Source organism: Falco punctatus (genome assembly GCF_963210335.1).
Source record: "Falco punctatus genome assembly, chromosome: 6".
NCBI classification, from domain to species: domain Eukaryota; kingdom Metazoa; phylum Chordata; class Aves; order Falconiformes; family Falconidae; genus Falco; species Falco punctatus.
Genome location: NC_137585.1, coordinates 965,562 through 980,937, shown reverse-complemented (window position 1 = coordinate 980,937; position 15,376 = coordinate 965,562). Strand labels below are relative to the sequence as shown.

Below are 15,376 nucleotides of genomic sequence, written 5' to 3'. Positions count from 1 at the left end.
CCATCACCTATTCCATCACCCATTCCGTCACCCGTTCCATCACCCATTCCATCACCCATTCCATCACCCATTCCGTCACCCATTCCATCACACTGCTGGGGTGGCTTTAGCCCAACCCAGCTACCGCCTGAGGCAAAGCCCAGGCACGGATAGGGGTGGCACACTGCAGAGGCCGTTCCCAGTAAGTGGCTTCTTGGAATCACAGGGTGGCTGGGATTGGAAGGGAGCCCTAGAGCTCACCCGGTCCAGCCTCCCTCTGCTCAAGTGGGGCCACCTAGAGCCACTTGTCCAGGACCGTGTCCAGGCAGCTTTTGAGCATCTCCATGGAGGGAGACTGCACAACCTCTCCGGGCAACCTGTGCCAGTGCTCTGCCACCATCGCCCTCCCGGTGAAAAGGGGCTCAGGGGGAGCCCCCTGTGTGTCTGTGTGCCCACCGCCTCTGGGCCTCTCGCTGGGACCGCTGAGCAAAGCCTGGTGCCCTCCCCCTCGCACCCCCCTTCAGGTGTCTGTATGCAGTGATAAGATCCCCCTGAGCTCTCTCATAGGAGAGATGCTCCAGTACCTTAATCACCTTACCATGTCTCCCTTGCACTGAGGAGCCCAGAACTGGACACAGGACTCCAGGCCTGGCCTCACCAGAGCTGAGCAGAGGGGAAGCACCCCCTCCCTTGACCTGCTGGCAATACTTTGTCTAATTTATCCCAGGATACCATTTGTCTTCTTTGTGGCAAGGGCACACTGCTGGCTTCCATTCAACTAGGTGGCCACCAGCACCCCCAGGTCCTTCTCTGCCAGGCTGCCTCCCAGCTGGTGGCCCCCAGCCTGTACTGGTGTGGGGGGGTCGCTCCTCCCCAGGTGCAGGGCTCTGCACTTCTTGAGCTTCATGGGTACCCTGTCAGCTCAGTTCTTCAGCCTGTTGATGTTCCTCTGGATGGCAGCACAACCCTCTGGTGTATCCGCCAGTCCTCCCAGTATGGTATCATCAGCAAATTATTGAGGGTACACTCTGCCCCATCACCTGTATGTGGTGGGGCAGAGATGAAGGCGTTGAACAGGACTAGACCCAGTATTGACACCTGGGTTACAGGGGCTCAGTACTAGGTACTGGCCTCCAACTAGACTTTGCAGCGCTGCTCCCCATCCCCTGGGCCCAGCCGTTCAGCCAGGTCTCAGCCCACCTCACTGCCTGCTCATCCAGCCCCTCCATCAACAGCTTGTCAGTGAGGATCTTATGGGAGACGGTGTCAAAGGTCCTGCTGAAGTCGAGGTAAGCAATATCCACAGTTCACCCCTTGTCTACCAGGCCAGTCACTTAATCGTAGGAGGTTATCAGGCTGGTCCAGCATGACTTCCCCTTGGTGGATCTGTGCTGACCATTCCTGATGATTTTCTTGTTGTCCATGTGCCTGCAGATGGTTTCCAGGACGAGCTGCTCCACCACCTTCCCAGGAATCAAGCTGAGGCTCACTGGTCTGTAGTTCCTGGGTCTTCCTTCTTCCCCTTCTGGAAGATAGGAGTGATGTTTGCATTCCTCCAGTCTTCAGGTACTTCTCCCAGGTGCTGTGATCAATTACAGATTATCCAGAGTGGCCTTACAATGACATCTGCCATCTCCCTCGGCACCTGTGGGTGCACCCCATCACGATCTGATGTGGTTGGTGGTTCTGTTCCGGAGGCAAGCGGGTCCAGCTGCCTGTATCTGTGTGTTCTGTCTATTTGACAGAGCACTGTCCTCTTCTCATTTTGTACACTCCACCTTTATGTTCCTCACACTCCACAGTGCCATCGGGTTTCTGGGTTTTCCACTATTCAAGCTGAGTACACAAGAGTTGCAAATTTGTTCCTGGGGCCACTTGACAGATTCAAAAGATGAGCTCCTAGATTATTAACCATTTCCCCAGGTGGAAGCACCTCTAACTTTTAAATATGTCTTTAAGGAATTCAGAAGTTGCCAGCTATTCCACCTGGAGGGGTGTGGGACGCAGGGACACACATTTCCCGTCCGGTTCCTTGCCAGGAGCAGTGAGCCCACGGTCAGGGCAGACGAGCCCCGAGCTGCAGCAGGCAGCACACTGCAAGTTCAAGTGCCTCCCTCCTGCTCGGCTGCCTGAACTCCTCCTCCCAGGCAGGTTGGCGTGATGATCTCCACATCCTCCAGGCAGTTCTCAGTCTCACTTAGATGCTCAAGAGTTCCTAGAAAATCTTTTGCATCGTCACTGGGCCTCATTTTAGCAAGGATGCTTGTGTTTTCCAGGGAGTCCCTCAGCACCGCAGTCACCTGGGGCTTTTTTTCCTCCAGCCTTGCAGGCAGAGCGAGCATCTGTCACAGAAGCTTTGGCTCTGTCTGGGGAGCAGCTGCCACCTGAGAAATTGCTCCGTGTTTATTCCCTCTCTCCTTTTTCTGGAGTGGAGCCCTTCAGGCTTGCCAGATGCCTGCACTAGCCTTCCCCGGATCAGCTCCTATTCTGTGCACATCCTTGCCATGGCAGGCACGGCCAGCGGCTCTTCTGGGTCAGCAAGGGGACCATTCTAGGCAGGGGGAGGCCCTGCGCACAATCCACATGTAAAAAACTACAGCAAAGAGGCAAAAAAAAAAAAGAAATGCTGCTTGACACCCCAAAATTGCTGGAGATCGGGAGCCCAGCACAATGCCTGGCTGGACAGAAGGATGCTGAGCAACCTTTCTAGTGCAGGACCAGATTTGTGGCTCCACTTTGGGCTGAACTCCTGTAAGGCACTGCTCAGCAAACATACCCTGCAGCAAAGACTGTAAGAAACTTTTTTAAACCTTAGGAGTTTCTAAAGCACTAACAGCTTAATGCAGTGAGGAAGGTGAGCTGGAAATGGCAGCAGCATGGATAATTGGGGAGGGGTGTGGAGAGGGAGTCCCTCTGGCCATTCTTTGCTTCTGTGCTTGAAGCTGCTGCAATCACTGCATGTTAAAACTGCTGAAGTTTTCAGCCCTGTGCGCTGTGCATCTCTGTGGCCCTGCCGGCAATCCTGGCCTGGATTCCCTGCTCTTAGCACGGAGAGCCCAGGATGGGGCTGAAGGTCATGGCAACCTCCAAGCATCCTTTGCCTTAGCCACAGCAGCCTCTCTGGTGGAAGCAACACGACTGCAGCTGCACATAAGGGCAAAGAGCTTGCTGCTGCCAGGAATTGCGTGAGTGCCTGGCTGTGGCAGAGCCAAATCTGCTAAACTCGCTGCTGGGGTTGGCACTCCCTCCCTCCCTCCCTCCCTCGCCCCAGTGGCTCTGCAGTGCAGGTGGGGCCGTGCTTTCGAGGTGACCGCCGGTGGTGGCCTCCCCAGAGCGCTGATGCCACACGGCAGCATTTTTGAGCTGACACCTGCCAGAAAGTTTTTCCTTTTGGTATTGCAGAACAGAGTGCCTGGTGAAATCTTTACCCCAGGACACCCTGACCACCAATCGTCTCCTTCTGTCCTTGAAAGTGCTGCACCGAAAGCTCTGGGGTGCCCCATGGGCAGAAACACTTGGCCTTTCGTCACAGCGGGAGGAGCCCGGCATGCCCCCCGCCTGCCCCAGGGGACTGGCTCACCCCCTCACGCTCCAGCAATGTCCAGGTAACGCTCCCTCCGCTCATCGCTCATCGCAGAACACTTTATACTTGACGCAGTTAATGCAGACAGAGAGCTGGCAGTCCCTCTGGCAGCTGCCAGCTCAGAAGGAGCAGAAGTGAGGTTGCCTGGACATGTACTTTAACTCTAAATGTCCTGTTTTTCCACAAGTTTGCATTTTGATGAACATAATGTTCTGGGAAGGAATGAGCTCTCACCAAGCAACATTAACTCTGTGTTAACAAAGGGGTTTGACATTGAGTTGAAGCCTGAGGACAATGCTGGCACGAGAATGAATTATCACAAGCTGGGCCGTGGGTACGCTGAGGTTGGAAATTAGAAGGAGCTTCCTACCTGCCAGTGCAAGGATCTGGAACAGCCTTTCAACAGCAGCCGTGAGGCCAGGAGACATGACTTGTTTGGGGACTGGAAGTCTCTGAGTAAGAGTATGCGACGGGGCGGCCAGCCACGGGCCAGGGATCGCTGCCAGCCTGCTCTGCTTGGGGTGCAGGACATTCTCACGGCGACTTTGCTCTTAAAGCAGCACAAGCCCCACCGGGTGCCTGGGGCTCACCAGGACACAGTGTGCGCTGTTTGGGGCTATGGGGACAGTGTCCTGGGGACAGTGCTGCCAGTGCTGTAGGGCTGCGGTTCCCCAGGGAGCACAGGATGTGCATCCCGGCCGCCTCCGACGCACCAGGAGCAGGCACGGGAATCGGAGGGGACAGCATGTGACAGGCAGACCCAGGACAAATTGCCTTCAGGTAGCGGCTGGGTGTCTTGCAGATCTGAGGGGATTTCTGATGAGCAGAAGAGGGCTCCCCCATGCCACAGCCCAGGGGAGTGTGCACTCTGGTGAGCCGGGTACTTGGGGGCTGGGGGGAGCAGCTCCTCTGCCATCTTCGCTCATCTTCCCGTCTTCACTCATCTTCATTAACGGGGGCTGAGTACCCAGCCAGGGCCCACTGGTCAGCCCTTTCCCAGAGAGGGCAGTCAGCTGGAGGTGACCAGCTTGACACAGGATGGCAAAAGGGATGAGGGAAGGGGATGCCCCAGGAGCAGCTGTCATGGGCAGAGATGGCAGCAGCTCTCCCAGGGCTGGGCGCTAGTGAACCAGCTGCAGCTGCCTTGGAGCATCTCCTGGCTCGCTCCCTCCGGCCACCAGCCCTGGACACCAGCAGCCCCAGACACCAGCAGCCCTGGGAGCAGGCACGCAGCCCCAGCCCCCCCTGCTCCCCCGGCATCCATCCGTGCTTGCCTGCCCAGAGCAGAAATCCTGCGGGAAATACTTCACTGCCAGGTCCTGGCGGATTGTACGAGCTGGGGATAGAATGGGAGTTACAGCAAACTCAGTTTTGGGTTTTTTAGTAGAAGATCAAGGCGTTGCCGGCGCGATGCCTGCACCCTGCTCGGTGATGGAGGTTAGGGGCTTCCAGCCCAGCTGTTGACTCACAACCAGGCAGAAGAGAGAAGGGAAAATTAGCATGAAGAATGTTGCTGAAATGGCTTGTGCGTGTGTGTGTTCAGAGATCAGTGTAGATATTGTATTGCTGCCTGTGTTATGGCTGCTGTGTTTAATAGATGTTTTTAATGGAATCTGATCTTTCTAAGAACACGGGCACCTCTGGGTAGAGCATTTGCCTGTATCTACAGCTCCACTGCCAGACAGGGCAGATCTTTAAGAAACAAGCTCCTCCAGAAAGCAACTTTAATTCCTGACTTTGTAACACCAGGGCTTTTTTTCTGAGCCTAGATACCTTTGGACGTCCCAGACAGCTATTGAACCACTGGATGGCACGTCACTGTACAGAGCCCGGCTGGGCCCGGCAGGGATACAGAGCGCTCCCGTGAGCGCATGTCTGTGGGCCATTCTGGGACACAAATTTGGGATTCCAGCTTCCCCATCAAGTCCTCGCTCTCTGACTGCTCTTAACTGACTGGCAGTCAGCAGTGGCCTGGAATGTGACCTTCACCTAAGCCACGTCACCTCCAGAGCAGGTTGCCTCTGGATCAAGGCTGAGGCAGGCAGGGGAGGCTCAGGCTGCTGCTCCTGAGGTAACTGGAAGGATCAGGGGAGCTGGGTGAGTGCTGAGCCTAAACAATGGCTTCAGAGTCAGAGTTGTGATCATACTCAAATTAATTTCAAATATGCGCAGTAACACAAGAAGCAATTTGCATAAGACGTCACATGGAGTTGCATACAATTTCGCATATTTAAACAAAATACAATAAAGCACAGCTCGGGCGGGTACGTGAAATCATTTGTGCCGCGAACCGTGCAGAGAAACGATGTACAATTATCACAGAAGAAGGAAACAAATGGCAGCAACCACCCAGGATGCAAAGTCAGCTCAGAAGTTGTGAAACACCAGCCTCTTCCTTCATCCACCATCCTGATAGATGCTTGGATGCACATTATTATTGCATGAGGATGCGCTGCTTTTCCACCAGACCTTTCTGGTGCAGGGGATGGTGCTTGCTGGATATATGCTGCTACTCGCTCCTTCACGTTTGCGTTCTTCGCTTAATTTTTGTAAAATGCTTTTCTCATGCGTCATTCTCCCTGGGCTTCCTAGTGCATTCATCTCCCAGTCTGAGGGACGACTCTGTCACCACGCGCCGCTGCAGGTGGCAATGTCCTTGCCCTTCAGTGGCAGGGGCCAGAGGCCACAACACTGGCTCTGGGTACCCAAGGGCAGACACTGGCAGCCTCATTTTTTGGTGGTTATCAGTGCTGCGCACGTTCAGAGTGCAGTCCCTGTGCCGTAGTTCTTGTTGCCTCTGTAGATCATAGACTCAATCACAGAATGGTTTGGGTTGGAAGGGACCTTAGAGATCATAGATCAGATGATGTGGCCTCCATCTCAGCTCCTGGAAAATTATGACCCAACAATTAACGTTAGAAAAGGAAGCTGGCAAGAAAAGGGAACAACATCCCTTAAGTGGGAATGCATCATCCTTCAGAGTGAACACCAGGAGGGCTGGCTGAGACCTTCAAACCTGCACAAGGGACTTTCACCCCCTGACCTACATTTTATGACAATCCTGCATCTCTGACACGTGGGCTGGGTCCGCACTGCAGCAGTGAGGCTGAGCTCTGAGGGCTGAGCCATGAGCATGTACAGTCGCATCTGCTTCCCCTTCCCTCCCCAGGAGGCAGGTGGGGAGGATCCGGCTGCTGCTCCTGAGACAGCTGGAAGGATCAGGGGAGCTGGGTGAGGGCCCAGGCTAAGCCAGGGCTTCAGCATCAGCAGCACCCTGGTACCTGTGAGCTCCCAGACCTCCACTTCACCCACTTCTCTTCATTTGGCCAGTTGTTTCCAAGCCCCCCATCTCTAAATTTCCATCCTGGTCCCTTCCTCTGACACTACTTCCCTCATCTTTTAATCCTAGCCGCAATTTCTGGCTCTGCCTGTTCTCTTCTCACCCTGCCTTTTCCTGCCCTCCTTCGTGCTCGTAACTCTCTTTAGGCCTTTGCTCAGCAGCTTTAGCTCCTCGTATTTGAGTGAGGTGAGTTGTTTCTCTGCCTGAGCATCGGCAAACAACTGCCACCAAACCTCTGAAAGAGGCAGTGTTATGCTGAGTCACCATTTCATCCCAGCCCTCCTCTAATCTGCAGGTACCCGGGGAAGATCTGTCCCTTCCTCACATGCTGCGCTCGGCATCACTGCACCGTGCAGCCAGCTACAAGTAAGCTGGCCGACCGGGGTGGCTACAGGGACCCCCTGTTTGGCCAGGGCAGCCTTTTTGGTCTTGTCATGGAGGCCCTGATGCTTGGTACGAGAGAAATATCATCACAAAGGAGGGAACGACCCCTCTGTACCATCCCTTACAACTCCCGCTGCGTGCCCAGCCAGTGCAGGGTAAGGCTAAGCAGCGCCTCGGACTTCACTGGCGTGACGCTCACTCACATGCGGTATGTCACACGGGAAAGGAATCTGCAAAGCAGAAAAAAGGCATCAGAGAGAAACCATTTCAGGCTTCAATAACTCATCCAGGTGTCGCCAGACGGGTCTGTGTCAATGTAACGAGACTGGCACAAACCTCCACTGTAGCTGTATTTAAGCATCGCGCTCCTGTTTCGGACGATGGACACGTTCAGCTGAAGCTGCGTGCGTTTGCCGTGCGCCAGGCTGGATTCCCTGGTGCTTGGGGACAGCCACCACTGAGTGCCCCCTGGTTTGGGAAGGGCTCGGGAAGCTCCTGCTTTCTGGGTCACCTCACCAAGGCTCAGCTGGTACCTGGGAGAAGCACAACGCCTGCCCAAGCATCCTGCCTTAGGCAAAGCACCCAGGAAGCCAGCCGCCCCTCAGCAGGCCAGGCTGTGCAGCAGAACTGACCAGTGCATGCTGGAGGCATCAAACGATGTTCCTCTGACATTCAGAAGATGAGTCACCCCAGGCTTGTTTGCCTGCTTGTTTGCTGAACCCTCGCGGTATGTCCAGCTGTTGACGGAGTCTGGACTTCAAACTAGACTGGCTGCCCTAGAGCTCTCCTGCCACTGGAGCTCTAACTGGGAGCCACGGGGATGCAGGACAGGTCCCCAGAGCAGAGGCTGGCATTTGTTTCCCTGCCAGATCCCTTGTGGGGATTGATCTGAAGTTGAAGATGGTTTTGCTTGTATTCTGGTCACTCCCAGAGAAAGCTGGGCTTTGGATCAATGTGGAATGCGTCACTGAATGGTCTATTATTCACCAAGTGCAATGTGCACTCGGAGACACAGCAGCCTCAATAAAGATTCAATTCTGCCTCCAAGGATCAAAGCAGGAACGAACCAAGGGAACTACTCAACTCCTTTACGTGATGCTGAAATGAGCGGTTGCTTGTTTCAGGGTGATTCTTCGTGGCGGTTTCCAGTCGTGCATTGCTCCTAATTAAAGGGCCATCTGCAGAGCCACATCCCTTTAGCAGGGCGCGGAGGTACCTCTAACTTAAGCTGCCTGTGCCCTCCGCACCGAGGCTTACACCGAGGTAGCCCAGCTGGCCCACGCTGCTGTGCCCAGCCCTGAGGAGCAGGTGATGCCCAGGGCTCCGTGGGTGCTCTCCCACCACGGCCCTCACGCCCTCAGCATCGTGCTGGCTCTCTCGCAGGGTGCGCTGCGGAGGCACACAGAGTGGTGGCAACCAACAGGGCAGGCATGGGGAGCGGGGCAGAGCTGGGCTGTGTGGACTCCTGACTTCCAGCCCCAGCCCTGGAGAAGCTCCTTGAGCAGGGAAGGCAAGCGAGCGCTCTAGCTCGCTGCCAGATCCCCGTACTGACAGGCGCTTCCAGCTGACAGTTGCCTGATTTTTTATTTTTTTTTTTTCATAATGGGATAATTTATTGCAGGTTATAGAAGGCACTCAGCTGGAGGGAATCCCAGCTTTGGGAGATGTTTTCATAATGTTTTTCTAAAGTACTCCCTTTCCTGGGAAATCACAGCGGTCAGCAATACCTCACGCTTGTTTCTGACCACTTGTTGGGGTGATTTTCATGTGTCTTGATGTGGTTGTACAGTTTTTAGGTTTTTTTCTTTGATTTAAATGGTTGCATCCACTCCTCCTGTCTCTCCTGTCCTCCTTCTGCATGCAGCTTGCCATTCCAGCTCCCTGTCGGAGAGCAAGATGCTAGGGAGATGCTGGGGAAAGAGGCAAGGCTGGAGACTGGAAGGGTGGGAGATGCTGGTGAAGGAGGCAAAGCTGGAGACTGGGAAGGGAGATGCTGGGGAAGGAAGCAAGGCTGGACACTGGGAAGGAGGCAAAGCTGGAGACTGGGAAGGGAGGGAGATGCTGGGGAAGGAGGCAAGGCTGGAGACCTGGAAGGGTGAGAGATGCTGGTGAAGGAGGCAAGGCTGGAGACCTGGAAGGTAGGGAGATGCTGGGGAAGCAGGCAAAGATGAAGACCTGGAAGGGAGAGAGATGCTGGGGAAGGATGTAGGGCTGGGACCAGATTGGAAGGGTGGGAAGTCAACACGAGTGGGTGGGCAAGAGTGATGTAGTGGGGAGTGGTGATGGGAAGGGACTAGAACAGCTTTTCAGGAATCCATAAGAAAATGGGGCAGCTCATGGAGCTCCTCCTGTGAGGCAGAGGGCGAGTCCTGGTGAGGAAAGGGACCGTTTGACTGAGTGCCTGCAGCCTCAGCCTGTGCCGAGAGGGCACCGGAGGGAAAGCACCTGATGACAGAGGAGTCAGCAAGAAAGGCTGAAGCTCTGGCTGGAAGCAGATGAGGTTTGTGCAAGACGTTCCACTGTGCTGATGAGTACACGAGGCTGTGATTTCAGCACAGTGAGAATCTCTCGCCTCCTCAGTCAAGTCTCTCCAGCTGCCCAGCCCCAGAGCCGCTCCATGTGGTTGACTAGACAGAATCAGCAGGGGGGGCAGGGAGCTGGTGACCAGCCACCTAAAGCAACAAGGGTGAGGGGCTTCGTCCTGCCACACTTGGCACAGGGGCAGCAGAGGTGCTGCCCAGCCTCCCATGTGTGCTTTCCCTGGGACAGCCACTGCAGGCACCTCTGCCCTCCGATGGGCCCGGGGCCACCTCCAGCCCACAGAGATGCTGTCCAGGGGACAGGGTGTCATGTGGAGGGGTCTGGCCCTGTGGCGGGACGTGGTCCTGGGTCCTTCCAGTGGGCAGAGACCCCAGGACAGAGTCCAAGGTCAGGGCTGGGGGAGCCTGCTCCTTCCTCGGACAGTAAAGCAGCAGGTCAGGGACATCTCCGATGCCCGAAGGACCCGGACAGTGAGCGGGCAAAGGGGGGGGGGGGGGGGGCGGGGACCGTCCCCAGCGTCCAGAAATCCTCCTACCATTGCTGGGGAGCCGCCCTTCAGGGCAGCCACCATGCCCGGTACTGGTCTCAAGGACCCTCTCCGTGCCCACCCCAGCACCCAGCACAGCCGGGACTTGTGAAGTGGGGGAGTTGCAGGAGACAAGGATGCTTAATTACAGAGCAGCCCTGGAAACCAGCAACAGCAGCGGCACTGTGGCCAGGAGGGGAGGCAGCAGGGCTGTAAATAGAAATTGCGGAGGCAGCCGCGGGGAACAGCGAGGGAGGCTTCTGCGCCAGCATCACTCCATCTCCCTCCCTTCCCCTCAGCTTCTCTCACCTCTCCTGGCCATCCTGGCTCCCAGCACAGGCTGGTGTGGGACCAGCAGCCCCAAAGCGTGGCTGGGAGGCAGTAGCTCCGGAGGTAGAACAGTCACCCTTGGTGGAGAAGGGGATGTGCAAGGCCTCCTCCATCAGGTGCCACCTCCCATGGAAATGCAGGAAGAGGGTCAAAGAGCCTCCTTGGCCAGCAAGGAGACCAAGGCAAGATGGATGTGGGGCCAAACTGGCCCATCTACCCCCCGCCAGGAGAGACTGTGAAATGCCAGATGCCTGAGTCCCTGCCCACTGCGGTCTGCCCAGGGCGAAGTCCCCCTCATCCCACCCTGACATCTCCGTCACGGCCTCTGCCACAGCAGCAAGTGCTCTGCTTCCAGTATTTTGCAAAGGTTTATTTAAAAATGTTGAAACTAACATCCCACAAGAATTGAATATTTCACCACAAGGAGAAGAGAATTCCTACAAAAATATATATCACAGCGCACAAGGGCAGGGGAGGAGGAAGAGCGAGACTGAGCGGGGAAGCAGGAGGGAGGACGGAGGGGAGGATGGGAGCCGCAGCAGAACGAGACCAAGTGGCAAAGGGAGAACAAGAAAGGAGCGGGGAGAGTGAAACAGTAGGAGAGGAGAAATAACTGGGAGGGAGACTGTGGCGCAGGACAGGAGTGGGAAATGGGGAAACAGTGGGAGAGGGAAAACAACAGGAAAAAAGGAGTAGAGAGCTGGCAGTCGGTGAAGGAAGGGGGTCCCCCTCTATGGTCTTCCCAAGGTAGGGGCAGGACTATGGGGAGACATCAGCAGGGGTGCAGCTGGGGGCTGGAATTTGGCCCGGGGCTTTTGTGCTGCAGGACTTGGCTCTAAGGCTGTGCCATCGACGTGGTTTGTCAGAGTGAAAAACCAAAACCGCAGTTTAATTCAGAACAGTGTGAAGGTGGTTGTGTTTGAGAACTTGTGGGGAATGAACAAACCGCTCCTTTCCAAACGTTTTTCCTTATTGGGAAAGGGAGTGGGGAATGAAGGGGCCAGATTTGGAAGGGCACTTAGGTGCCGTTGAGGAAGAGGTAGATAACCCTCTCTGAAGCTGTGGGATGCTCAGCTGGATGCGAGTCCCTGGGAAGTGGACCGGAGGAGTGATGTGGAAGCAGTGCCTTCTGTTGCCTACCAGTTACCACCAACCAGATGGGAAAGCCCAAGCAGGATTTGGCCTTCTGGTCATACACTCTGGTGGGTCAACAGAGGGAGACTCCAGTGTCTGCTCCAAACCAGTACAAGGCAGAGGAGAGAGATCCTTCCCCAGACCTTCCCACTGCACTCATGGAAAGACCACCTTTGCACTAACAAAGCCAGGACCCTCAAGGAGCTGAGCAGAGACATGGTTCCTCCAGCTCACCCACCCACCTGGATGTTCCCTTTTAATTGTGCAGAAAGGTTAGGCAGGCTCAGCCCAAGGCTGTGAACATTTTCCATTGGTTTCCCCACCCACTTCTCTCTCTGTGAAATTCCCACTGGAAAAAATGAATCCAAACCTTTCTCTTCCAGTCACCTAGAAGGCAGGGAAACCTGATAAGCTGTGACTGGGAAGGTGCTGGCCTCTGCCCTGGTTTGGAACTTGGTGCCGTCAGCCCATCCATGTGCGCATCTCGCAGTGTCAGCCTGGCCCAGGGCGAGGGGCTGCAGGCACGCTCTGGCTCCAGTCCGTGGTGGGGAAGATGGTTTCTAAGGCTCCAGCCATGGAGAAAACAGATCCAGTGAGATTATTTATTGACTGGAAGAAGGTTTGTGTGCCCACATGTGTTTTGAACATTTTGTTCCAGGGACAAAATGTAGCAGGGCAGGACAATGAAGTTGTTTCCCGTATCTAACCTGTTTCATGTGAGAGAGTGGATGACTGTTCTAAAAACGTGTTTGGCTAGAAAAATTGGTCTTGGAAAAGATGTTCAGCTTATCCAAGCTCCTGTCATTTGAATAGTTTTCTCTACTGCATTCTCCAGCTTCCCCCTTACCACAGTATCCGTGAAAAGCTTTGCTCCCTGGAGGTGCTTTGACCAAAACCAGAGGCACGTTAAAAGCGGAGGAAAAAACCCAAACCACCAAAATCTGATTTGTTTGCAGAGTTTACAAAAGCCTGGCCAGCTGAGCGCAGGGCTTCCCCACGTCAAGTGTTGGAAAATATTTCCACTGCATCTCCTGCAGCACCCTGCCGCTTTCTTACAGACCTGCTCTGCACGCCACGCGTGGGAAGGGAAAGTCCAGGGACAGCCCTTGAAGTGGTAGAGTCTAAACTCTGGCCTTATTTTTCAACAAGCCCTATTGATCAAAGAGCAATCTAATTAATCTGGTCTGGAAGATTATTTAAACCAGTTCAAGGCATTGTATTGTAAACTGCCAGCGCTGAGCAGCGCAGCCCCTTGCAGCCCATGTGTGGCTGCGCCAGCCGGAGGGGCAACAGCCCCGAGCTGCTCCCGGTTGGCAGGGGCAGCGGGCTGAACGTCCGCCAGAGCCCTGAACGGAGCCTGAGTAAGGAAAAGGCTCGGTAATAGATTGATCCAAGGTAAAGCAATAATATACCCTGCTATAAGCGGAGACTCAAACTGCACTTAGACTGGAGACCTCCAGAGTCCTTTTCCGCCTACATCTTTCAGCCATTTGCTGCTTTTAATAAGCCAGTAATTTTATTTGACCTGTCATTTTCTCCAAATCTCTACTGTTTTTTGTGAAGCTTATGGCAATTTACACTCTCATTTAAATGTCCTTCACGGTGAGTCAGATGGGACCCATGATCACCCAATAGTTCAGCTGGGTAAATGGGCAGAACCAGGACTCTTATGAAATTCCCTGCGCTTTGTCCTATAAAGAATAGGCTTTTGCTGAAGAGATAAAGGATGAAAGGGCCATTTCCTCCTCTCCAAGATGACTTTTGTCAGAGACTTTGAATGGTGCATTTGGGCCTTCAAATTGTGGGTGACTCTCCTGACTCTGGGCACATGAGCCCAGCAGCTGCAGGTGTCGCACGGTGCAGGGACAACCTGCCCTAAGCCTGCATCGCTGCCGCTCAGTGCCTCGTGGTGTGGCATCTGTGAATTGCTTCAAGGGTGCCCACAAAAGCTGATGGAGAGCAATGACTGTCATGAAGCTGAAATTTGCCATTTCGCAGTTCCTCAAAGGGACACCCAGGGGTCCACATGTAGGAAGAGGTTGAGATGGGCTAATCTGGCTCACCCACACAGCTGACAGTGCGGCCGCCTGCCCTACGGACCACTGCAGCCCCGAAGTACACGCTCAGACAACTGGTGTGCACCCGTACCTGTGCCATTGGTTTTGGTCCCCAGCCATCTGGAGCAAGACACTCACAAAAGTTGGCACCCCCCATATACCCTCTCTCATGCCCTTGGCAAGTGCTGCCTCAGGGGTCTCCAGTCACCTTCCAGGAGAGACCTGTCAGCAGTACGGGGCAGCCCTCCAAACGTTCCCAAGGTCAACTCAAAATTGCTCTTTGTCATCCCAGGCACAGTCACATCTGCTGCTTGTTGCCTGCGGCATGAGCGTCTGAAAACAATTCCCTACCTCAGCCTGGCCAAAACTCGAGTTCATCATGCCCAGCTGTGTCTGCGTGCCATGCTTTAGCTGCTTCAGCAGCATCCCGATGCACAGGACGCTTGGTGAGTAACGTGATGGGCAGAGGGTCCACCTCGAATGTTCTGAAGGACATCACCATAGAATGATGTTCTCCAGAAAAACCTTGCTGAAGCAGGCTGGCGGGGTGGAGGGGGACAGCAAGGAGGCTTCCAAGAGATCAAGACATTTGGAAAGCTAAAGGAACGTTTTCCAACTTTAACTGGCAAGAGAAGTGGTGGAGGGGAGTAACCGAGAGAAAAAAAATTGGGGACAGAGAGATGAAGAAAGATACAAGCTGAAGAGAAAAAACAGAAGAGTGTTAGGCAGGAAGAAAATGGAAAGCCGTCAATATCTTCTGTCTAGGGGGGAGGTCACATTTCCTTCAAGGAAACGGGTTGCTGGGGGGGGGCGGGTGCTGTGCAGGCCTCTTCTGCCCAAGCCTCACCCCCACTTGGGACCCGCGGGAGGGCCAGCGCCTTGGGAGCAGAAGAACCTGCCATTACCCAAGTCCCGGCTCAGGGGAGCCCCAGCCCCGGCAGGCAATCCTACAGCACCCAACTCCAACGCTCACTTCAAAGCACATGACATGGGAAGGGACACAGAGGGGGTTGGGGCCCACGGGGACAGGGGTACACCTTTCCACCTTGCCTACCCCCGATGTCAGGCATGCACTGGTGGGAGAGTCACAGAGATCCAAGCGTGTGTGTCTGCGTGTGTGCTAGGAGAGGGGCTGGGGGGCAAGATGTCACACCACCACCAGCCACCTCCCCTCCCACCATCCTGCTCTCTCATCACCCTGTTCTGCATGGGCTGGGGTGGGGGTGGGGGGGAGTCCCCAACCTTCCCCCAGCAGGTTGAAGGACCAGCCCATCCATTTGCCCAGGCACGTCCTGGTGGAGTGAGTGAGTAATGGTGGTGGTGGGCCGTGGCACAAGGAGGTCTTTTTTTTCCTGGGGTAGCAGAGGTGGCGGGAGTCTGTGCTCGCTGGCTGTGACGGGAGGGTGGGGGGAGCCAGCTCTGCTTCTCCCGTGAGCATCACAGGTTCACCAGTGGGATTCTGGGGGCAAAACGGAATTGGAAATCAATTAGCAACGGGTGCT

The 15,376-nt window shown here is 55.0% G+C and overlaps 1 protein-coding gene across 4 annotated transcripts in view; it reads right to left on the bottom strand.

Moving 5' to 3' along the window:
- Positions 1–110: 110 nt before the first annotated feature.
- PIANP (PILR alpha associated neural protein) overlaps positions 111–15,376 on the bottom strand; it is a 31,892-nt gene continuing 16,626 nt past the window's right edge. For all 4 annotated transcript variants that reach the window (XM_080391471.1, XM_080391470.1, XM_080391472.1 and 1 more), the window contains one exon: positions 111–15,333. In XM_080391471.1, coding sequence (XP_080247597.1) covers positions 15,312–15,333 — 22 coding nt within the window. In that variant the 3' untranslated portion in view covers positions 111–15,311. The remainder of the gene's footprint in view (positions 15,334–15,376) is intronic.